Source organism: Acipenser ruthenus, chromosome 13 (assembly GCF_902713425.1).
Source record: "Acipenser ruthenus chromosome 13, fAciRut3.2 maternal haplotype, whole genome shotgun sequence".
In the NCBI taxonomy this organism is placed as follows: Eukaryota; Metazoa; Chordata; class Actinopteri; order Acipenseriformes; family Acipenseridae; genus Acipenser; species Acipenser ruthenus.
This window is the reverse complement of record NC_081201.1, coordinates 24,610,673-24,634,723: the sequence shown is the minus strand read 5'-3', so window position 1 is coordinate 24,634,723 and position 24,051 is coordinate 24,610,673. Positions and strand designations below refer to the sequence as shown.

General features: G+C 36.0%; 1 protein-coding gene across 7 annotated transcripts in view; it reads left to right on the top strand.

Annotated features, from left to right (window-relative positions):
• LOC117418253 (cytoplasmic polyadenylation element-binding protein 3-like) overlaps nt 1-24,051 on the top strand; it is a 56,630-nt gene that overhangs the window by 5,554 nt on the left and 27,025 nt on the right. For 4 of the 7 annotated variants that reach the window (XM_034031090.3, XM_034031092.3, XM_034031091.3 and 1 more), the window contains exons 3-7: nt 5,619-5,772; nt 14,479-14,535; nt 17,510-17,533; nt 21,152-21,319; nt 23,429-23,518. In XM_034031090.3, coding sequence (XP_033886981.3) covers nt 5,619-5,772; nt 14,479-14,535; nt 17,510-17,533; nt 21,152-21,319; nt 23,429-23,518 — 493 coding nt within the window. The remainder of the gene's footprint in view (nt 1-5,618; nt 5,773-14,478; nt 14,536-17,509; nt 17,534-21,151; nt 21,320-23,428; nt 23,519-24,051) is intronic. The other 3 variants (XM_034031087.3, XM_034925962.2, XM_034031088.3) reach the window with 3 other exon arrangements.

The window sequence follows — 24,051 nt, the reverse complement described above, 5'->3', positions numbered from 1 at the left end:
TTTACGATTTTAGTTAGGAGTATTATCTGTGTCACAGAGAGCAGCCCCTCATAGAGCTGATGGTTTGACGTTTTGCATATAAAAATTGTATTGGAGGTTGTAAGTGTTAGAGCTGCTTCTCTTCATTTTGCCAGCTCATCCTGTTTAAAGGGCAATTTACTCCCCTGTAATTGGATGCTTAAGGTGTGGGTGGAGCTTGTCCCTGAATTCTGCAGTTTCCAGGAAAGTTCAGCATGCTGTCTGCTGTCATGGCACTGTTTACTGTTGCTTATAGATAGATAGATAGATAGATATTGCTTTAATGGATACTGCCTGATCATCATAGTTAGGATACAGTACTTTTTTATTGCAGACAGTTACTATTGTTTTATTTATTTTTACATTTATCATACAATTTTTTTTTTATCATGGCGGTTGTAAATGTTTTACTATCATTATAATTCTTTATACTAAAAATATTACCCTTGGTTCTTTATTAACTATTTATTTGATAACCTTGAAACCAGCTGGCTATTTTCTCTTTCTGAAAGCTGAACAGATACACTGTCTGTATTAGCAGAAGGTTATGAAGCAGCCCTACATGATAATATATTTATGGGAATACCTGTGTCATATTTTCACAACAAACTTTAAAATATACATATAAAAAATACAGATTTTAAGCTGTATTGGGGTAGTATGTATAAGACAAAAGTAATTGACAAATAATGCATTATGGGGGGCCATATACATCTGTGAGAAGTTAGACTTGTGTTTTACAATACGGAACACATGTTTTTTTCATGATTCCAGAACTTCATCTGGGAAAATTCCACTCATTGTTTTTACTTTAGGCTGCAGTATCCTGTTTGGTTTGCAAAGTTAGGATAGGTATCCCCAGTCAGAGGACATGTTTCTGTAGCTCGTGTATATTAGCAGGTTGGAAACATTCTTATATTGTTCCCCATTGTAAAATTCCTTTCTGGTTAATATTGTATCCTGGAGATAAGCGCAAGTCTACTGTCTGTCTATATGCTGTACGGCATAGTTATCAATAGGCAGCTAGGTCATAGGGGCCATATGTTGCGCTGCACATGGCTGCAGTGTCTGCTTACTGAAGTGAAATGGAGGAGAAGGAAATGGAGACACGGTATCATGGTTACAGTTCTGGCAGAATTATTGCTGATTGATGGGATGCTGTTGCTTTGCAGTCTCTACCCATTTCCATACTCTGCCTATAGCTTATTTTTAATCAGCTGGCTGTCTCACACAGGATAGTATTTTTGAACTGTCATAACTGCGTTTACATGCAGGATATGAATTTTAAAATCGATTCTTGAGATGTAGATTGAATTTTTAGGGGCAACTATTTTTCTAGTCAATTCTCAGCCTTTTTTATATACATTTGAACCCCAGCATCCTAATATTTTATTGTATTTTTAACTTATGTTTGAACATTAGCGATAGCATAGGCTTAAAGGACTGTGAACATCTGTGTATGTAGGAATAGTGGCATGACTAATAGTGAACGGACCGAGGCTGAAAGCGATATGGGTGTCGCTATAACCCATACACCGATGCTCACAGTCCTATACTGCCTACAAAAGTTAAGCAGTTATAGAAGTTACAAATCCAGCTACATTTGTTTTTTTGACCAACCTTATACAGCAGATAAAATTGTCATGTTTTCATGTTAGTAGATGTGATGGATGGTGTTCACCTTTGTAACCGTCCTTTGTGCTGAAATGACATGTAGCAAATGTAAACAAAACTATACAGCAAATGGAGAGAGCACACATGGTAATTGTAAACTATGGAACAATGTTGTAAAAACAGTAACCCAGGAATCCACAAGTGAATGAACATGATCGGGGGACATTATAGCTCTAAATTCAACACAGTCTTGTGGTGTTTATTTTTGGCCTGAAGGCTTGCCTAAGCGCACTGTTGCAACTGTTGCATTAACACAATCTTGCAAATTTGCATTCTGTCAACCCGCCCCCGCCCCCCCCCCCCCCCCCCCCCCAAGAAAAAAAAAAAAAAAAATATATATATATATATATATATATATATATATAAATACATTAATACATTTTGGGCTGTGATCCAACCAATCCAGGATTTGCATTTTGGCAGATTGACCAGTAAGTGCTGCAGTAACTCTAAGTTTTTAATGTAAATGAACTGGCTGGCTGCCCAAAGTTGAAGTGCAGAGTACCAAGTTTGAGATGCAAATTGAAAATGCAAAGTCTTAGTGTACTCTATCTGTGGTAGGGAGAACTGTGGGGTGCCGTTGTGCAGCATTGAGTATGCTGACAGTTCCGTATTCAATTTACAACTTGCTGTATTAAATTGCTGTTGTGTTTAAGAACAGAGGACGCTTGTGCTCCACAACCTGAAAATCTATCAAGGTTGGAATTTTAATCTGAATTCCCAGAATACTATTGAAGAATGTAGTAAACCTACTTTTAGGAATACTGTTTTGACAAACTTTAACTGAAACATACTGGAGACTGCAGCTTTAAATAGGAAATAGGACTGCAGCTATCAAATATTGCAATGCTTGATTGAATTCTAGCTCTCCTTAATATGAACAGGTACCATAGGGCTGTGTTGTTTTAGCAATGCCACATCAATGCATTGTTAGGTTGACTTTGTCTTCATTGATCTTGCCTGAAAGCATCAGTATTCATTCTTTAAAAAAATGATCAGCTTGCACTGCTGGTGCCAGTATTCATTTATTTTAAAGCAGGTATTTTCATTAAATAATGGCATACGTTGGATAAAACTGAATGTGTTCAATAATTATTTTCATACATTTATTTGAAAAGATAACCAATACCCTAAATTCATATCACCTTTGTTATTTTGAAAAGCCTTGTATTTTTGCTGCCATATTGAGGTTGTGGCTCTTTTGTAAGTTTCTGCATGATGGAGACAGCTCACTTTCAGATATTGTTTTTGCATTGGTTGTGCAAGCAAGATGAACAATTTCACTGCCACATTGTTTTAACCACTGGCCATATCAATGAAACAGACCACATGCTTCAAGGTAGACTCTGTCAGTCACTTCTGAATATTGGTGTCTCCCCATAAACATAATTAGTGTAGTTTTTAACCTTTGACCTTTGTATTTCAGAAACCATTAACTATGCATACTTCTTATCCTTCTTCCAGTTTACAACCCAAGCTGGACTGTAAACCACATCTAGTTAGTAACACACAAAGAAAACCTACAGCGCAAGAGGCTCAGTGTTGTGGCAAGATAATGAGTCAAACTGAATAGAAAAGCTGAAAAACGAAACTAGTGTGCCGGCAGCAATGAGGCTTACAAGAACGTTGTTGTGCTAATTTTATAATTATTACCCCTTTAAGAGTAGAGTACATTTTATTGTATGATTTTAGTGTAGCCTCCCATTTTGAGGATACACGTAATAAGCTGTCACAAAAGTAAAAATGTACCTTTTTAAATTTCTTTAAGCATTGATGCTTTTCCTAATAAAGGAGATGTGTTTGGTTACAACTTGAATGTTTATAGCTACAAGTTTATAGTATTTATATTGCATAAAATGTTGCAGTATATAATTGAAACAAAGTGTTTCTATTTTAGTATATTTCATCTTAAACCTGTGTGAAAGCACTATTTAGCTGGTACCAGAGATATCTACAGTGCCACCACTGTTTAAAACTCAAAGTTTGTGTGTATTGCAATACTGGCAGATACTACTTTATTTTTTTCTAATACAGAATCTTTTAAAGGGTGATTCAACATTTAACATTTCCAAGAACGTGCAAACAGATCTTTTTTTTTTTTTTTTTTTTTACTATTGAAAACGAAGAGTAAATCCCTGGTAAGACAATATCGAAATAGGGGAGAAAAAAAAATAGAGGACAAAAAAAAAACAACTCAAAGCAAAACTGCAGAACTGAGCAAAGTAAACAGTTATAACTTTTAGGCAATAGCAATTATGGATTTGTCAAAATCTCATGTGTGGTATACCATGCATAGTACAACTCATCTTTGTAATTTTTTTTTTTTAAATAAGTAGTTTTTTGTTATCAACATTTTTACATATTGTGAAAACCTACATGTAGAGAACCCCACACACACCCGTCGTATGTTGAAAAATAACATTGCTAAATAAGACTGTAAATCTAAGATGAACAGATTAAACGTTTCGTTAAACATACAGTAATTACATTTACAGTTAATCGACGTGAATGTTGAGATATACAGATCCATACAGTAGTTGGAGATGCTGTGTTGTGTTAGAATTGGAAGCTGAAATGTGAAAGGAAAACCTCAGCATAAAAATGTAACATTTATACAAAGTGGGCAGATTTTTATCTTAAACGTAATGCTGAACAATATCCAGGCTCAGAAATTGAATAACACTTTTGAGTGCTCAGCCAATTGCATTACAATAGCTTATGTGCAAACAATGTGCATTGCCAGTGGATTTGAAATGCTGGTGCCAACTATCTATTTTAGCTGCTTGACAAATGGTTTACTGCCATGATACAGTATTCATTTTGAAATACAGTATGTATTAATAGACAAAACTACTGTATAGAGCCAATCTCGTCTACAAGTTGGTGCAGTTTTAACCCCCCTGTGCTCTTGCTCTTTACTATGCGGTGTATACAGTGTCATTCAGTAGGATAGTACATCATGTGTTATATGTAATTGCAAATCATTTACTTTCTTAAAATCTAAAAGCCAATAAAAAACCATTTGCATAACGTACTGCACTGTAGTCTTGCCAGTTGACAAGAAGGTCAACGCAGCTCTGGGCAGCTTACAGGCAAGCCTGCAGGCGCCCGGCCAGACTACAAGGGTCGCTGGTGTGCGGTGAACCGAGGACTGTTTCTGTTCTCTTTCAATCTGGCACCTAGATTTTGAATTTCACAGTTTTGTATGAAGACATACAGCCATAAGATGAAGTGAACCAAAGCCCTTCTGCTGTAGTTCTTGTTTCACATTGCTAATTGGCCCTTGATCACTTGAACTGTCTGTGACTTCAGGACCTTTGCTCTCTGTGCGTTGAACTGTGCCAGGGAGGAGAAGGAAGTTTCCAAACACTGTTCTGTTAGATACAGTAGACCCCACCTGTGGGGTGATGGAGGGGAGTAGCACATCTACCAACTTATTTTGCAAGAACACTTTGTGCTTAAACCCTGCTCCAGTTCTTAGTTGGTTCCCAATATCCCTCAAGTCTACACTAATAATACAACATAACACAATGTTATACAAGAGGTCAAAGGTAACACTTACCTAGGGAACAGGGTGTAAGCTGAACTTTATGTAAATAAGAACAATGGCTCTATTGATGTTAAATTCAGAATTACTACAAGCCTTAACAGGTTTAAGCATTTTTACTACCTTTTATTTGTATGTGATTTAATTTAACACAAGGATGTGTGCTTGAAATTAAATACAAAATAGCGCTTTCAAGATGTACTACCCATTCTGGCTATACAGATCATTTTCAGTCCTAACCAATGGACTGTATGTGGGGGTTAAGGTATACATGGAACTGATAATGCAGAGAATGCATTTGTGTATTTCACCAAAGTCCACCAATAATCTATATCTGCAGACCAAGTAACTTCATGACATGCGTCTTTTTCTTTTACAGGACCGGAATCGGCCCTATGATGGTTTTAACTTGCACTCTTTGGAGAATTCCTTAATGGATATTATAAGGACTGATCACGACAAAGGTAAACACTACCCTCCCAGTGGCGCACCAATGACTATCGCTGATATAATGTGGAGGAATCATTTTGCAGGTTAGGAATATTCATAAATACATGCTTTTTTTGGCTTCCTTTTTAAAAAAAGTCAGAGATCTTTTGGATGCTGTAGATTTGCTTTAAGTAACAACTGCATTTTATGCCCTATTCTTTTTTTCAATTTGAAACCATTGTGACATAACATTGCCCTTACCTGCAAAATCGTGCATATACTTTTGCTTTTAAGCAAAAAAAAAGACTTGCAGCTGTTGCTTTTTTAAAGGTTATATTTGCAGCACTACATTTTGGAATGCTGTGCCTTGGAATAAATCACAGCTTGCTTTTGATGAGTTTGTTTAATATTTGTTATTTGACATTTGTATACTCTCATTGAGATTGAGATGAAGATAAAGGGATGTCTACACACTTAATCTAAACAAAAGGCTGACTGAAGACGCTGGCAACTGATGCTGACATTGCAAAACAAGGTTATTTATGGAAAAATATGTGCTTTGTCCTTCAAAAGTATTTCAACCTTTCTCAATTATAAAAAAAAAAAAAATTCAAAGTAACTATAGGCCCTATCGACAGAGCGTTAACTCATCAAGGTTTATTCAACGGATAATTTTTTAAAGTCTGTTTTTATGGATTTAATATTTGATGTGCATGTTAATTTTCTAGACTCTTGATATAGAAACCAGTATCATACTTAATTCATCAAACAGATAAAAAAAAAAAAAAAACACCATTCTTTTTTAATAGAGCCTGTCATGCAGCTGTTTGGATCAATTGAGTACATCCCCTTGTCTTATTTAGAATATTTAAGTGTAAAATCTCAATATATTGCAGTCTTTAGTTGTCATTGAAAGTACAGCGTGTATGTACAGGAAATTGGGAGATAAGGTGGACCCTTATGCACTTATCATGTCTGTATGCCCAAACATAAGCTTGTCACATCAGACTTTTTCATGTGAAGTGTAGTTTAAGTGTTTTAATAGAGTTAGATAATTGTCAATGGCAAATCAATGCTGTGCTACTGTATTGCACATCTCAAGTGTACCAGTACTAGAATATCATTTTAATATCCAGCATAGAGAGCTGAATTCTAAAAAGCTTCTCATTGTTTGGTACACTTAAACCTTACAGTATGTCTGTCTTATGCAATATTTAAAAAAAAATAAAAAATCTAAACAATTTCATTTATTAAGCAGGATCTACGTAAATGTTTATTTATATGTGATTTAATTTAACACTTGAAAGTGTGCTTGAAATTTTAAATACAGAATGGCAGTTGTCCTACAAACAGTATGTGACCTTGGTAAACTTCCATTCTCTATAATTGTAGTAGGATTTGTTTAGTTTGAAAACATTCTGTATTATGAAACACAAACCACAAGACACAAAGGCAATTCTGTTCATGATAAAGTCTGAAAACTAGTTTGAAATTAGTTTTTGTTCTTGAGTGCTAGGCTCTAGGTCGTAGTGTTCTAAATGTTTTTAGTAAATGTATTTATATAGACTAGGATATAATTTACATTTAGAATTCTAAATACTGGAAACCAGAAGGACAGTTTAGTACTGTTTACAAAGCTGTAGAATAATGTTAACCTAACATTAGGTTAACCTAACAGGAGAAAGCAGGCTGACATATAAAGCAGAGCCACTGTACCCATTAGAGTGTACATGCCTGCTCACTGCTCTTGACAGTGGGGAATTCAATTCAATGAAAGAGGAGAAAAAAATATACAGTGTGTACATCGGAAATATGTTTCCATTGTTAAAGGAAAAATATTGACTTTTTGTACCATTAAAATCTACATCCAAATAGTACAGTACTTTTTTCATACACAGCTTTATGGCATTCCATTATGATAGCCTTTAGAAAATACATATGTAAATACAAGTGGTTCTATGTTGTTTTATTGGGTTATCTGCATTTTAAGTGAATGGAAAACCTATTCCATCTGTCAGGAAGTTTTATAGGCGAGACTTTGAACTAGCCTGTAACTAAAGTGGAATTGATTCTCTTTAGGATTTCAGTCCTCCAGTTGTAGCAGAAAACTTAAAGAGCCTGCCATGGTCTTGTACTGTATGCCTTTAGGGATTTGATAGATGGGAGAGAACTTAAAAGCAGATAGATTATTTTTTAAATGAGTTGGTACTGTAGCAGTCAAGTAGTTGCCATAGCAATATCTTTGATTTAGTGTCATCTTGGACCATCATTCTGCCACAAATGCATTTAGTAAAGATTTATTAAGTACTTCACTTAGTGTACTGTAATAACATCTGTAAATTGAATGTGACAATTTTCTGTACTACACATTTTATTGTCGCCTACTGTACCTGCTTTTGAACTTCAACAAACACAAATACGTTTTCTCGGTTTTGCTTTGTGTGCATTCAAATTGAAGATGTACCACAATAATTCATGAGTTTTACTGTAGGGTAGCAGTATTCGCTTTTTCACCACTGCACATCTGTATGCAGGTCTAGGTTAGATAACTCCACTCAAAAGTGCAGACATTGTATAGCAAAGATAACTTCACTAAGCACACCAGTAAACTAATATACAACACTAATACTGTATACATATCTATGCCCATTTAAAAAATATTTTTCAGTACAAGTGTTGATTTTCTGTAAAGTTATTTAGTGCCGATAGAGTTAAGGTCCTTTGCTCTTTAGAATATTATAATATACCCAAATTAAGTGTTACAGTAAGCAAAATATATTTAAAACTGTGTACATTTCAGAAATGCAATTTTTTGTATTTGGTACTGAATGACTAATTCTAATCCTGTTAACTATGAAACATAAGCAGAGTGCTGTTATACAGTATGTAGTGTACTGTAACTTAAAATATTATGTTGAGCGCTGTGCCAAGCTATTCAGTGTGTACTGGTAAAACTTGAGAACTGAATTCAGAGACAAATATTAAGAGGAGGAATTTTTTATCGTTATTTTATGTGATGAGCTCATTTGAGTCCACAATGCTCTTTGTATTGGACATATTTATCTGCCCTATAGTTTTAGTAAAGAAAGCACCCTGTGGAGATTTAACTTGAAATGGACTGCCCAAGCTTGCATTACAGGTCAATAAAGGGCTGCTGTATTACGGTTCACCTTTCTGAGAAGTTTCAAGTTAATTCTATGGAAAGGTGAACTGGCACTGAGGCAAATTCTGGGTAGGAAAAAGCTTCAAATATTTCTGACTGTTGTCATGAAGTTTATTTTTATCATATGGAACTGGGTTGTCCATTCTTGTGCTGTTATCAGAGCCTAGCAGGTGTTTTTTTTTTTTTTAAGCTGAGACTGGAGTATTTGTAGTCTACAATATATTTCTATTTAATGTTACTCCTTCCTCTTTTTGTCCCTTGTGGCGTAAGGTGATTAAGTCTATGCTTTTTTATTTCCTTCTACGTAATTGCTTGCAGCATTGTATAAATCTGATATGCCATGGCCCAACTGACAATATTGGAATTCTTTACAAGTCACAGGGTCATGAATAAATCCTCTTCACTTTAGTCTGGTTAGTTAAAGTGGCTTTCAATAAGAGGAACAATTCTTCCAGATGAACTCTTAACTCTTGACCGCACATCAATCCAGTTGAAATGGAATGTTATTCTGTGTCGTGGTGGGGTGATGAACAAGCAGTTTCTTTTATTTGATTCACTGAAATGCACAAGTCAGTCAGCTGAGATCACGTGCAGAGAATCACGCTTTTGTCTGGTAACCCTTCCCAATCCTGGGCCAGTGGGATTCCAGCTGGAAAAGCACAAACAAAAGGCAGCTCAGTTCAGTAGAAGGCACAGCACTTAAGAAATTAGTCTTTGTCTTTTTTCTGCCTTATCTATAGTTTTGAAATCTTCCCCCCCTTGAGCAACAGAGGCCGACATTTGCATGCAAGTAGTAAGAGGTTGTTTATTTTAATAGTGCCCTTTTTTGTTGAGTGGAAGGAGGCATTGTTGTCTGCTACTATAGTGCTGATATAACTCTGGTGAACACCCATTTTATGTTGTTTAATATGGGTGAAAAAGACCAAAAAGGGGACTATTCTCACTCTTGACTGTCTGGTCACTTCCTACAGTCCATTCTGCGCTCCTCGGCTGAGGTTCTCTTTGGGTCACCACTCTCACGGGTTCAAGGGCTTTTAGACAGCACAGCTCCAGGTTTTGGTGTTTGTTGCTGGGTTATCTTTCTTAATTGACTGTTCTATTGTTTTTTGCTCTGGAAAGTGCTTTGAAAGGTGCTGTATAAATTCAATGCTTTTGTGCCCAACATCATATTGGCTTCTTGTAGCCACAAGTGTATCCATCTCACAATATACTGTAGCTCGTTTAGAGAGCATAGGCTAGATTGTTGGGTTTACACTGTACTGCAGTTCATATCATCATGTGCTGTAATAAATATGGGTGTAAAAAAAAAAAAAAAAAAAGCTTCACAATGCAATATAGCAAATGGTATTAATTCTGTTTTTGAATGGAAAGACTCGGCTGTACTACAAACTTTTTGTTTATAACAGGTGTGTGGGGCAGAAACTTCCCTTGTGTCTGAAACTGAGAGACAGTATTAAAAATAGCAGATGGGACGGGAACAAAAATAATAATACTACTACTAAAATAAAATCCTGAAACTGAGCTATAGTAAACAGTTGTATGCTTAATCACTTTTTTTAATCTTCATTAGGGAATCCAAGTTTTTGGGATTCGGCCGAATACCGAATCCATCTCAAAAGCTACAAATAAGGGATGCTCACAATCTATAGTTTTGAGCCTTTTAGTTAATAGTATTTTTTATTACCGACTGGAAATATATCTTTGAATAAGATTTCAGTTTGAAACTTGCACAATTTACCGCTAACTCCCTCCCCCCACAACAGAAACGTCAAACTATAGAACCATTTACTTTACCTTTACAAGAAAGGAGATGTGCATCTGGGCGGATATAGGATTCGGATTCGGATTCGGTTCACCGGCTGAAGTAGCTATTCTGGCCGAATACGAAAATGAATCCTGGATTCAGTGCATCCCTAATCTTCATGGGTAGCTTTATTATTCTTAAGCATTTCCTTTTCAACCATGTACTACATGAGTCACTGAAAATTGTGTGTCTGTATTGGCTGTTAAATTCCAGAATTTGAAGTTTCAAGGTAATGTTTCTAGTATCCTTTTCTGGAGAGCTTGAGTACCATCAAATATTGTTGATCTTACAGCAACAGCTTTTATTACAGTAATAGAAAGAACTGGTCAAAACTCCAAGCAATGACACAGCAAGATTAATGGTTTGCTGGCTCTTTTTGTCAGCTGTTTTAATTTTATGTGGGTCAATCTGCATTCTTGCATTACGTCCCCTTGTGTACTGTATCTGCAGCAAGGCCAGCTTATACCACCCTCTTTTTCCAGCATGTCTGAGCTTCAAGTCTAGGCTATGTAGAAAACCTGTGTGTGTCACGCTTGCTGTACAATTGTACATAGAGTGATGGATGTAGATCTTGGTGATCTACCTTTTCATGATACTGATGGGGGTGTATGTTAGACATACGGTAAATGCATATTGTAGTTTAATGCATTTTATCAATATTGAGTAAGAACTTTAACTCCTCCTGGACTCTCATAAAAAAATTAATAAGGTGGCCTCTTGCCAACAACTGTATACATTAGTAACATAAAAGCATTGGCCTAGTTATATAGCAGTTACTGAGATGTTAAAAGCATTATAATAACCAGTTCCAACATTTACTACAAAACAAATTCTATTACAAAAAAGTGTAAAATACAAAACCAAGTAGGCTATACCCACTACAATGACTTGCATTTAACCTAGAAGTAGTCAAGTATAGGCATTTGGAACACTCAAGTTCTTTCTTGTAACTAAGTCTGGAAGGTATGTGTCCTCTCGTCTTTTTTTTTTTTTATTTGTAGTAACAGCCAGTGAACCCCTTTTTTGTTGATATGAAAATGTTATCAATTCACGCTGCTACCTTTCCCAGGCGATAGCTGACGAGGGCAGCTTAAAAATAGCAGCCAAAGGCAGGTGGTGAAATGTCACACAGCCAGGCAGCTCACTGCAATGTAAAATTAGCAGTGCTGTTTTAGCAAATGAAACTGAACCATATTTAATTTTCTACCTGGAGAATAAAGGGAGGGGGGCTCCAAAAAGAAAGCAGTCACCTGCAGAGAAAGAGGGCAGCCGTCCCCTAGAATGTTCTGCATACTGTACAACTCTTCTGTGTACCACACTCTTAGGTATACACTACCTATACAACTGCCCATCCAATTGTGATGAATTCTGATGTTCTGAACATTCTTTAGTATTTATTGAGCATTTCAGAATCCAGTATATGTGAGCTCTGGCTTGTTGGGCTAATGAAGGCTATATCTTGGGGACTAGGCTATTTGCTTCAAAGGAGTGACTTTGCTTGTGCATTTTTTACAGTGTTTGCTGTGAATGTAGACCAGGGAACATCCTTCTGTGCCATCATGCATGCTTGTTGGTGACAAATTGCTACTGTAAATACCATTGATACTAAAATTTCAAGGACCAAAATGAATACCAGCTGCGCGCTTGGTTTCTATTGCCAGAGGAGAAGCTAAGCAAAAAAAAAAAAAAAAAACCTACAGTGAAATATCCACTGAATCATTTTATAACAAAAGGCTAAGGTTGCCTAGTTACTGTACTCTATTTTCGATTTCTTTTGAACATACTGTTCGTATCACCTAACCATTTGTACTGTTTTGTAAGTTGTGGTTTTGATAGGTTGGGCTGATAGAGATGATATCCTACACATTTAAAATGTGTTGTAATTTGTTCCACACATTCTATAGTTATAAGTGTAGTTACTGCAAAAAGGTTCCAAAGGTTTCAGTGACATCATCATTACCAACATGCTTTTTGTTTTCCTTTTCCTTTCTTATTTCACTGATGTTTAGTTCAGTAATTGCACCCTCCCCTGTAATGTGAACACAGCTGGTGTACCTCTATGTGGCAGTTTACAAGAGAAGTGTGGTGGATTTCTAAGTATAGTACATATTATAGAGTAGAATTACGGTAGGTCATTTGCAACGAAATGTCACTCAATTGGCAAATTAGAATACTTGTTTCATCAGCATACCTTCTAAGTGGTATTTCAAGTGCAATAAAACTATATATATATATATATATATATATATATATATATATATATATATATTATATTTATTTCTAGATGTGTTACATTTTATTTATTTATTTTTACTCTGAATTCTAAAACCAGGAATATGAGAAATAAAGTACATATCAGACTAGCAGGATTTTAGATAACGTGGAGGCTTTTAGCATGCCTTATGTTTAATATCTTCAGAACCATTCCTTGAATTGTTATCAAACCAAATACAGTTCCACAACTGTGGTGCTAGATGTTTGTTGGCAAAAAACAGTTTTCACAAAATACACGCCAGCGTACTGCTTTGTTGGAGAACCTGTTTCAAACCCCCTTAACCTATTACACATTCTCGATTTCTCACATGCAAAGTGACTTTTAGCACATTTTGCGAGGTGTCTGTTGCATTTCTCTATTGCTTCATTTCTAACACTTCTCTCTTCACATTCTTTACACACCTGATGCCTCAACCCAGTCTCCTTGCACAGTATACAGTGAGCTCATGGGTCCTGCCTTTTCTTACATTTACAGCTGCTAGTTGTACTCTTAAATGACATCCGTTGCTGTCCTATTTTACTATAGTTTGGGCTTTTTATGTTTAAACCTTCAGTGTGTAAAAATAAATATCAAATGAAAACCATATGGGGCACGCACCTTTAAAAACATGAAGGACAGAAAGCAGACGGTGAGAGAACCCGATGTTCCAGCCAGCTCCCAGTGCTTGGTTGAACCTGGTTCATTTCCACATTGAGGCCTGTATAAATAATCAGTGTGTCAAACCTTTTAGAGCTACAATCTTTGGGAGGGTTTAAAGTAAAGAATTTCCTCATAACCATCCAGGTAGTGTTTTATGGGAGATTAATGGCTTCAGTTGTAATGCACTAGAGTAAATATTGAGAGTTTTTTATTTTGAACGACTGTAAGGGGTTTTAAATGGTAGGGGTTTCTTCTATCATGGTCTCAAACCTCCTTCAGCAGGATGTGTGGTCTGTAACAATCCTAACCTTTCAATTCTAAAAAAAGAAGACTTTAAAAGTACTTCGATTTGATGTCTTTTAATGCTGGCTCAGTTCGCCTCTTTGTCAGTTAATAGCTATTTCACTGCCTACCCAGTCAACAAATTGCTTCAGCACTCGGCTTATTCCCCCTTATTAAGAGACTTGCAATCCGCTAGTCAGCGGGAAAGTAGTCTGAGAGCCAGTGTTGCCATGTGTCTCAAAGCTGGTTAGAGAAAGAAATAAAAGGGTACAAGTAGGGTAGCTGGAAGAACCCTAGTCTGTGATATTATGTAGATCAGTAGCAAGCGTAGCAGCTAATTACACTGGGGAAGCCCTACACTCTCATTTTTAATATTGAAAGCTTTTTAATAACTCTACTTATCTTCCTTTTTCTATTGTGTTGTGTGCGATGGTTTATCTTGGTTTTACATTTAAATAATGATATGTAGTATGTTATTGTGGAATGCTACTCTACCTGGTTGAGGATTTGGGCTGTAAAAGTTTCCATTGAATCAGGAGATAATGATCTCTTGGTATTTTACAGTGCAAATCTCAAAATAGAATATAATTGGACATACTGTAAATTATTTGAATATTGAATATGAATTTTAACTTTTTGTTTTCCAGGTCGCATGGGTCTAAATTTCCATCATCCAGGAACTGATAACATCATGGCACTAAATAGTGAGTATTTGTAAAACATAGCATGCGTGTCTCTATAAATGTCACATGCAATAAGTGACAGGATTTATTAATAATGCGCAGGTTAGACAAACAAGAACACCTGCCATTTGTATGTTTGAATACGACCGATTTGTTTTGTTATGCAAGTGGAACTGATAGAAACAGGACCCCTGTACTGTATATCCACTCTTATTTCAGAGTCACCTTCATTTAAACTTGTCTTTCACTCTTTGCATATGATTGTTTGCCTACCAGCTATAATTGTGTAAAACACGTTGGAACACATTATTCAAGCTAATGTGCAAAGTGCATGCCTCCCTTGGTTTTCGTTTATGCCAGCCCTGTGAATGTTTACCATCATTAACTTTAGACCCCTTGTTCACTGCCTCCAGCGTATTTCCTTTCTTGGCTTCCATTTGCTGTGTTCTATCAAAGTGAACAAACTTATTGTACACTGTAGCCAGAAGTCTCAGTTGATTCGCATTTTTTATATGCCTCTTAGTGTAATGTTTTATTATAAACCCTTTAGCACAAATGTAAAACTACTTTTCTTGGTTTACATGTTATCATATAACATGGAAATAATACTTGCCATTAAGTAACAGCATTTTATTACATTTTTTTGATCGGCCACACCAGTATTTTTCATTCAGTAGATTATACATTAGCTGGTCAAATTGAGTGTGTGTGTGTGTAATTTTATGGGTTTTTTTTTTTATCACATTAATAATGTGGAATTCTTTAAGAACTCCACCAGTTGAAAGTTGTAAAAATAAATTTATTGTTTATTTATTGCCCCATAAAGTATAACGTACAGTATACTGCTTATATAAAAAGCCCCTGTGCTAAACTAATATATAATTCCTACATGTTCAATGGGGCACAGTGGGGGAAGAAAGCTTAACAAGGGCAGCCTCCTCTTGAATAATACTGAAAATCCTACATGACACTAAAAGAAAAGCACCTCTACAGTTTTTTTTCACCAATGCCTCACTGGGCCCAACTTTTTGAAATGTAGAATGACCATATCTGTGTTTTCTTAACTTTTATTACTAAATTATTCCACACAGATACATGCAACAGTTAGTAAAAAGAGAACCATTTTGCTATATAGCTTTTATTCAGTTCCAGTTATGAGTTAATGCCTTTAAAAGGTTCATAAAACTTACAACGCAGAGCTTTGTCTTTTCATAGTGAGTTTATTGTACAGACTGATTATAAGTGCAGCGACCAACAAAACACCTTTATGTATATCTAGAATAAAACAAGTTTAATATCCTTGAAATAAATTCTAGGTAAAAATACTGTATCTCTGTATATTTGAATTAGAAGGCACGAGTCCGAGATAACAATAGTGAGGACTATAATATGTAAAGCCAAGATTACATCAGTAACGGTTATCAGATAAGTGCCGTGTTGCTGAGTGAAACACAAGAGAAATATAAGATGTCTGGTGCATATCGCATGTCTCCTGCACCAGTCCTTCAGCATATTTAGTGATTTTTGAGTATTGCCGAGTATTGACATTTGTGGCAGTACTGTCGACCATAACCTGGAAACTTCCTGCTTCATGCAGCTTGTGACAGTTGCAACAAGGATTGCAAAATATAGCCTATATTTTTTGTATCAAAGAAACCTTCCTGCAATCTATTGACTTGCAGCTAGTTTCACAGACCCTGATTTTTAGCACTAAATTTGAACTGCTGAGTCAAATTTAGGTAAGGTAATGATCTGTGAAACTTTTCAGCTTTTCTCCATTTAACTTTTTTGGTACATTTAACTTTTTTCTAATGTACTTTTCTTTTACTTACTAAAATGCTGGTTGAAGGGAAGCCTTTGTTTAAAAGGTTTTACAGAAAATACATGCAAGGCTTTTCAACAGCTGTGCAGGAAACACTGTGCAGGTTTTCTGGCACATATCCTTTAGGAAATGTATTGCATATAAAAAAAAAAAAAGCACTGCGCAGTAATAATAGAAGGCATTGTGTCTATTGTGAAACTCAGATAAGAGCCCATTGCCAGGAAAATGAGAAACTGGTCTAATTCGATATCAGTTTTGCAAGTGTTTTGATTAATATCGGTCTTGCTTATCTGGAAAAAAAACCAACAAAAAAAGGTTCTTGAGAATAAACCTGACCCCCCCCCTTTTTTAAAGTATTTGAGTTGTACTGATATACAGTTCAACAAAAACGCCCAAAAAATATAGTACAATCTTTGTATTTCCTGATTTAGCAATTCACAAATTTGGTTAATTCAGTTACAGTAGTCCATGTTGTCAGTAAATTGTACAGAGATATATTTAACTGTATAAGGGTCCTTCACCGATTTCACTTTTTCTATATATATATATATATATATATATATATATATATATATATATATATATATATATATATATATACTGTGTGTGTGTGTGTGTGTATATATATATATATATATATATATATATATATATATATATATATATATATATATATATATATATATATATATATATGATTTATTTTTTTTTAATGTGTAAATCAGATGGCGATATAAAGAGGGAGGACTGTCTGGTTTTTTGTTTCGATAAATGTTGTGATCCACATATTTTTGGTGCTAGTGGAAAGCGGACTGGTAGTGCTGGAGTCAGTAGTCCTCTGTATTATCCACATAGTGAGGATAGCACAAGTAATGGCAATGGGAGCTTCCCTGCATTGCTCTACATACATGTCTGAAGTCTGCCCTGGACTGGAGGGATCACCCTCTTAGGTAGAAGCAAATTAGTCTCCTTGCCAAGAATGCATACAATTTATGTTGCATACATCGAACAGCACAGAGACAAGTTCTATTTTGACAAACATGGTTGCTTATGATCCCTACTACATGTATACTGTATATTGCCTACTCTTTTAATAAGAAGTTATCTTTAGAAGTGCTAAAAGTACAATGACAGCAATACCGACAGCTTTTGTTTTTATGTGTTCACATGCAGCCAGGAGCTATGGACGAAGAAGAGGTAATGTCCTATTTATAATATTCTGTGTTTTTGCTTGAAGGCTTGCGGGGTACCAAAATCAATAATTGAGTGCAACTGTGAAAAATGTGACGTGTAATTGTTTGCTTCATCTGTTTTTGTCGTTTTGGATTAATCACTGTTTAATATATGTATTGATTTATTTGTTTGTAATCTAAATGTAATCAAATGTGGGGGTATATAATTGCAGTAGGCTCTGTAACCAATAACTTGCAAGTTTGTTGCTTGATGAAAATGCATCTTGCGTGTTCAGATTTCTTTATTGTGAATCAATCTGCTAGACATGGATTTCACGGATTCATAGTTCGAACTATGAAAAAGGACTGAAAAACAGCTAACAACTTTTGTTATTTAAAGTAAGGCCTTAAGGAAAAAAAACACTTTGGAGTTGTCCTTCACATGACAGATTTGAAGTTGTTATGCAGATAGAATCCCTGATGTGTGTCTGAAATATATAAACTGCATCTCTCTTTTGGAAAGCAGCTGTTCAACCTGACCTGAAGGCTGGTGCTAGATGCTTGGTTGGCAGATGCTTTCATAGCCAAAAAATCACCTACTTGTATTTCTTGAACACAAAGTGATTCTGGAGAACAGACTTTGCTGCAAATTTCCATCCCCCAATTTAAAGGAGGTCAGCTATCCCTACATACAAGATAAATCAGTATGTAAAGTTTTTGTCAACCACCTTATTTATATTACTGGGACAAGTTCTGAAGCCAACCAATCATGTCTAGCTCCCATTATGCACAATGCATTAGATGCCTTCCTCATTAGGTTTGCCTGTGACAGTATTGAACTGAGTGTGTCGTATTCATACTCTACATTTGCAATTATTTAGTTTTGGTCGCAGAAATAAATACATTGTACTTTATCCCCCGCCTTTATTGCCCCATACATTTTACCCTCTACACAAATCACATTCTCTATATTCCGTCATGGATTTGTTCTATCTAAACAATTCAACCAATTTGTTTAATGTTGGCTGTCTGTATATGAAGCTCTCAAAACAAAGGCTACAATTGGGAGTTGTTATTATTTTCAAACAATGGCTCAGCTCGCTGTGCAACAAGCAAAGTGACTCCGTAATAAACTTGCAGAGCAACAGGGACTTAATCTGTACCAATGTGCGCTGATTTTTGAGTATTTACTCCTCAATCTGACCTAACTTTGATATGATGCTCTCTGAAAAGAATTATAACTCCCAAGGATGAAATACAGCAGCAGTGTTCAGAGAGTAGCCTCTCTTCACACCTTCATAGGATTTAAAGATGCTGTAAAAAATGGAGAAAAGGCTAGCGTACAAAACATGCATGCAGTACATGCATGCAATACAATCTCTAGACAATGTACACTACAAATCCAGTGTATGAGTCATATAGTCAGGGGAGCGCAGGTTCACGTCCTGGCTGTGTGATGTCACCAGGCTTCGCTAGGGAGTTGCAATGGCTCTGAAGCTCCCATGGGTTAGGGAGGCAAAACCAGCAAGGACTGTTTCTCCTTATTGCATATACAGTTTTCTCTATTGGTGAGCTCAGGTAGTGGGATAGGAGGAAGCCCACTGACCTTCAGTTCTCCTGACCAGTTGTGGGGAATTACCTCTGTTAGGGACCGTAGTTGGACATTCTAGAATGTCAAGAAAATCAGCAGTAAAATTATTGGGTATTTGTGGCCGTCACCAAAAATGTTACATTCATTAATATTGTACCTCAACTTCATGTTAATGGTATGTACACTGGTAATGCTGGGCTTCATTTGTAACCACTCTAAATTGTGCTGTCCTTGAAGATATTAAAAGGTCTAAATGTCAGCAAACTGTTCTGTTCTCTATTTTGTTTTTAAAAGGACTGACCCTGGAAAGGTGATTTTAGTTTAGTAAAATGAGCCCATTAATGGTTGGTGGTTGTCATTGACAAGAAGGCTGTTTACAGTAAAGACCTGCTCAATTATGCAATTTTTGGTATCTTGGTCATAATAAAAAGGGAAAAATGCAATGAATTTATATAATGCATAGAGAAAGGCATATTTCAGTGGTTGTAAGGGCTAGTAGACAAACTATAACCCTTTTAATCAAAGCAACATTTGGGATTCTGAGGTAAGTATGTGGTTTGGTAACCTCTAACAAATTCCATGATGGGATGGAGTTGTATCATCATCCAACCTCACCTACAGTGTTGGGGGTATTGTTTCTACCCAGAAATGGCCCTGTTTTCTTTTGAACTGTGGCAGTTTTTAGATCTGCCAGTTCTTTACACTCTCCAGCGCCATTGTGATCAGATGTTTTTATTGACCTGAACTTATTTACTTTTGCATTTTTTTTTTTTTTTTACATGCAAAGCATTTTACTCCTGACTAAATACGAGTTAATTAGCTAATGGTGCGTTTGCTGTCCATTCTCTTCTATTCACACTGTGGTGTTTAATGGTAGCCCATTCCGGATTCTATGCTCAACACTCTCATGTTGTATTTTCTGCACAGTATGTAGTAGTAAATGCTTTAGTGCCACCATAACTATGGGCCTATTTCCCCTGGTGTGCCACAGTATTGCATTGCAGCATTATGTGGGTTAAGAAGTGTTAAGCATTTTACAAACCCTTAACACACACACATACACACACACATACACACACATATATATATATATATATATATATATATATGTGAAATAACAATTTGTAGTGTTCTTTACAACTTTTGCTGTGAAATAGTATACTATTAAATGTCAAACTTAAAAAAAATAACAATAAAATCTTCCAATCGGGTTAAACCTAAGAATTCTAGGAATTTATGGCTAAAACAAAAAAATGATGCTGAACAAAATTGAAGTTCTCTAATGCTATTTTCATCATGAGCTGCAAGAAGAATGATTTAGAACTTGAAAATACATTTTAAACGACAATTTATTTTAGTCTGGACTTGTAGTGACCAGTTACATGGAGTCACTATTACGTTGTAATGACGATGTATTCAAGTCATGCCATTTAAATTGTGCCTTTGACAAATGAAACTGTACTTCTATGTTAAATGCGTTTTATAGAGACTTACATAGAAAGAAGCGTTTAGATATTATTTAAACATTTCAGCTTCCAAGAGATAGGACAGCCTATATAAATAATACATTCCTAAATAAAACCTACAATGAAATATGTAGCATTCCCCTTTTCTTTTTTTGCTTCATGCTGTTTAGTTTAAGTTGGAAACTACTGACAAACATCTAACCATTTTCTTTTTTAAAACAGTAATGGGATCAAAGGATCAAAATGACAAGCGGCTTATGGAAACAAAGCTTCCTACATGGAGCACAATGGCCTAGTCACAGTTCTGCTGATTGGGAGGGGGTGGTGGGATACAGTTTTATAGCATAGTCCAAAACAAGTGTAACCTGCCAGGTTCCAGATTGTAAAACCTACTGATACTACAAATAAGCAGAAAGGGTTTAGGTAGAACTCCCTTCTGAAATGTTTACTTTATCCCATTTTATTTGTCATTTGTAAACATTTGGTAGTTTCCCTTATTTCTTTCCCAAGATGTCATACTTCTCTCTGCACTTAAACAAGCTCTTTGTCTCACTAGGTAAACATTTTGTCTTTTTTTTTTTTTTAGGTCGGTCATCGCTCTTTCCCTTCGAAGATGGTTTCCTTGACGACGGTCATGGTGACCAGTCTTTAACATCAGGCCTGGGCTCTCCGACTCGCTGTCAGAACGGCGAGAGGGTGGAACGTTATTCAAGGAAAGTCTTTGTTGGAGGGCTGCCTCCTGACATCGATGAAGGTACTAGTGGTTCTTGTAAAAAAAAAAAAAAAAAAGCTTAGTACAAAAGTTAGATTCAGATTTAGTTATGTTCTTGATTTAAGGTTTAGTCATGGTTTATTTAGTAAATAAATACAGAAGATTGGTTCATTTATTTTGATGCTTTACAAAAAGGAAAAAAATTCTCTAACCTTGATCTAAGCACAGTGTAAAAAAGCTACTGGGAGGGAAAAAACGCCATTGCCTCTTTGTATGTGTTTTAATTCTGGGCATTTGGTAGTCTCTATAAAGTACTACAATTGCAGTAATACAGTGGTAAGATACAGTAAGTTGTGTTTTTTTTTTTATGCAGTGTAATCAGGGCTTCTGATTTTCGGTATTATAAGTATGATAATATCGACACTGCCCCACCCAAATCCAGAATCCTACCTGTAGAACAGGAATGCGGTCGGGTTTCTCTGCCAAGGATCAACGCAAGCACTTCCTTAGCTTTAATGACCCAGAGCAGCTCCTAATGCTCTGGAGGCGCAGCCCCACACGCATGCAATCTCAGCCCTTACAGTGTTCAAAGAAGCACTAGTTCAAAGCAGTCATGAGAGAACCTGGAACAGCCTAGGCCCTTCTTGTATTTATTAATTTTGATCTTTATGAAGGGGGCAATGATTCAAGCTTGCTGTGACAATTATTAATAATGATAACACTTTTAGTCATCCCCTGTTTTTGTTAACCCATTGCTGCTACTCTTACTGCTAATGCAGTATTTCATAAACCTTTTTAAGATGCAGACTTTTTATTTTCAAAATCTAACAATATCTTTACCTGTGACCTAATCTGGCAGATTAGAATAATGAGACTCTTTTTGTTTCAGCTTCATACTCGGTACACAACTGTATACTGTGATTCTCTCGTTCAAGTGTGATCATGGGCATTGTACAAGAAATAACTCTCTTGTGCTAGTTATTTCACAAAGCTACCACAGTGTGTGAACCTAATCAGGGCCTGTAAAACCAGTCAAGTTCCGTTTCCGGTATTGTCCAGTGAAAATGAGCTGTTTACACTGCCACATTGTTTAATCTCTGGCTGCATCAATGATACGAAGCACACATTTTGAGATGGCATCTTTACAGTTGATACACAGCTGTATTAATTGATTCAATCAATAAAGTTCTATGTCACATTGCTTTCACCTACGAACATTTCAGTGATTTTATTATTGTTCTGATGCAGTAGTGGGTCAGTTTTATAGTTCATACAATGCATACAACTAAACATTTATTAGTTACAATATATAAAGCAAAGAGAGGGTTCTACTAAGCAGCTGTTCAGTATAGTGAAGTCTGTGATGTAAAACATGAATAGTTTGTATAACATGCTAAGCCTATATGAAAGAAAGCCCAGAACTGAATGGCAGCTGGGGTTCAGGTCAGGAGTAAGGTGTCTGTGCCATTGGCTCTCACTTTTTCATTTGGAAAAAAAAAAAAATATTAGAATTACCGCTCACACCCAAAACAAATAGCCACAATGTGCTCGGCCTATTAATTATGGAATGATTTGATAATGAAATCCAAATGCCTGGGTTCCGCTCATTAGCACAGCAGGGGTAATTGTAATGCATTACAGTACATAATCTGTACACAGCCTATGCTTATCGCCAAAGAAAAAAGCCTTTTAAGTTTTACTGTGTGTTTTCTAAGTTCCTGAGACAATATCAGGTTGGTTGCTGAATGCACTGCAGAGTTTCAAAGATTAAACCCTGGCTGGGTTTGGTCCGGTTTTTAAATACTCTTTTGTGTGTGAGACTTTTGTACTGCATTGGGAAAGACTTGTCTTGCATTGTTTCTGTCACAACATCATATTTTTAATCCCAAATACACCTCATTAAATAAACCAAAGCATTAAATGTATTATGTGAAGCTCTTTGGTCGAAGGTAATCTTCTACCTCTTCTCCAGGGGTGGGGGGAGAAAAACGTTATGTACTCGTAGTAGAAATGTACTTAATGTAATTAACTCTGGAATTCAGATTTCTGAATGCTGGTATAATTTGTATCTTAAAAGGAAACCTACCCATTCCCTTACCACAACTGCTCACATTTATCTTATACCTGCATTTCTTTTGTTATTCCTTCCAGACGAAATCACTACCAGCTTTCGTCGCTATGGACATCTTGTGGTGGACTGGCCACACAAAGCTGAAAGCAAATCTTACTTTCCACCCAAAGGTAAGTGCATAATAGTTTAAACCTACAGCTTTTTTTTTGTAGCAAGCTGGATATATGTTTTTTTGTTTGTACCACCTGATTTATTTTTTTTATTTTTTTTCCTTCAGTGACTCCATTGTAGTTCAGTAGTAACACTTACAGTAGTATTTACAAGAAACGCATTACATTTGCTCTGTTCTGTGTTGCCTATATCACAAGAGTATATTTTTAAATAGTGAGTATGTAGTGTATGCTGAACCTGCTCCCTGTAGTTTTTTGTTATATGCTTGTTTCCCACAATAGCCATTCATTTCAATTGGAACACCAGTGTTGTTAAAGGAGGAGCATGATTCAGATATACTGAAGCTCATCATTTAAATTCTCCTGGCGAAACACTGGAGTGAAAGTTAAGAAATGTTCTCGGTTTTCTTCGGTAGTTCAAAGGAAAAAATCCCTACCACCCTTCTGTGGCCAATTTTCCATCCCTTGATGTAATGGTTACAAAAATGAAAAGCCATAGGGTTTAAAATAAGGTCTTTCACCAACTGAAACTT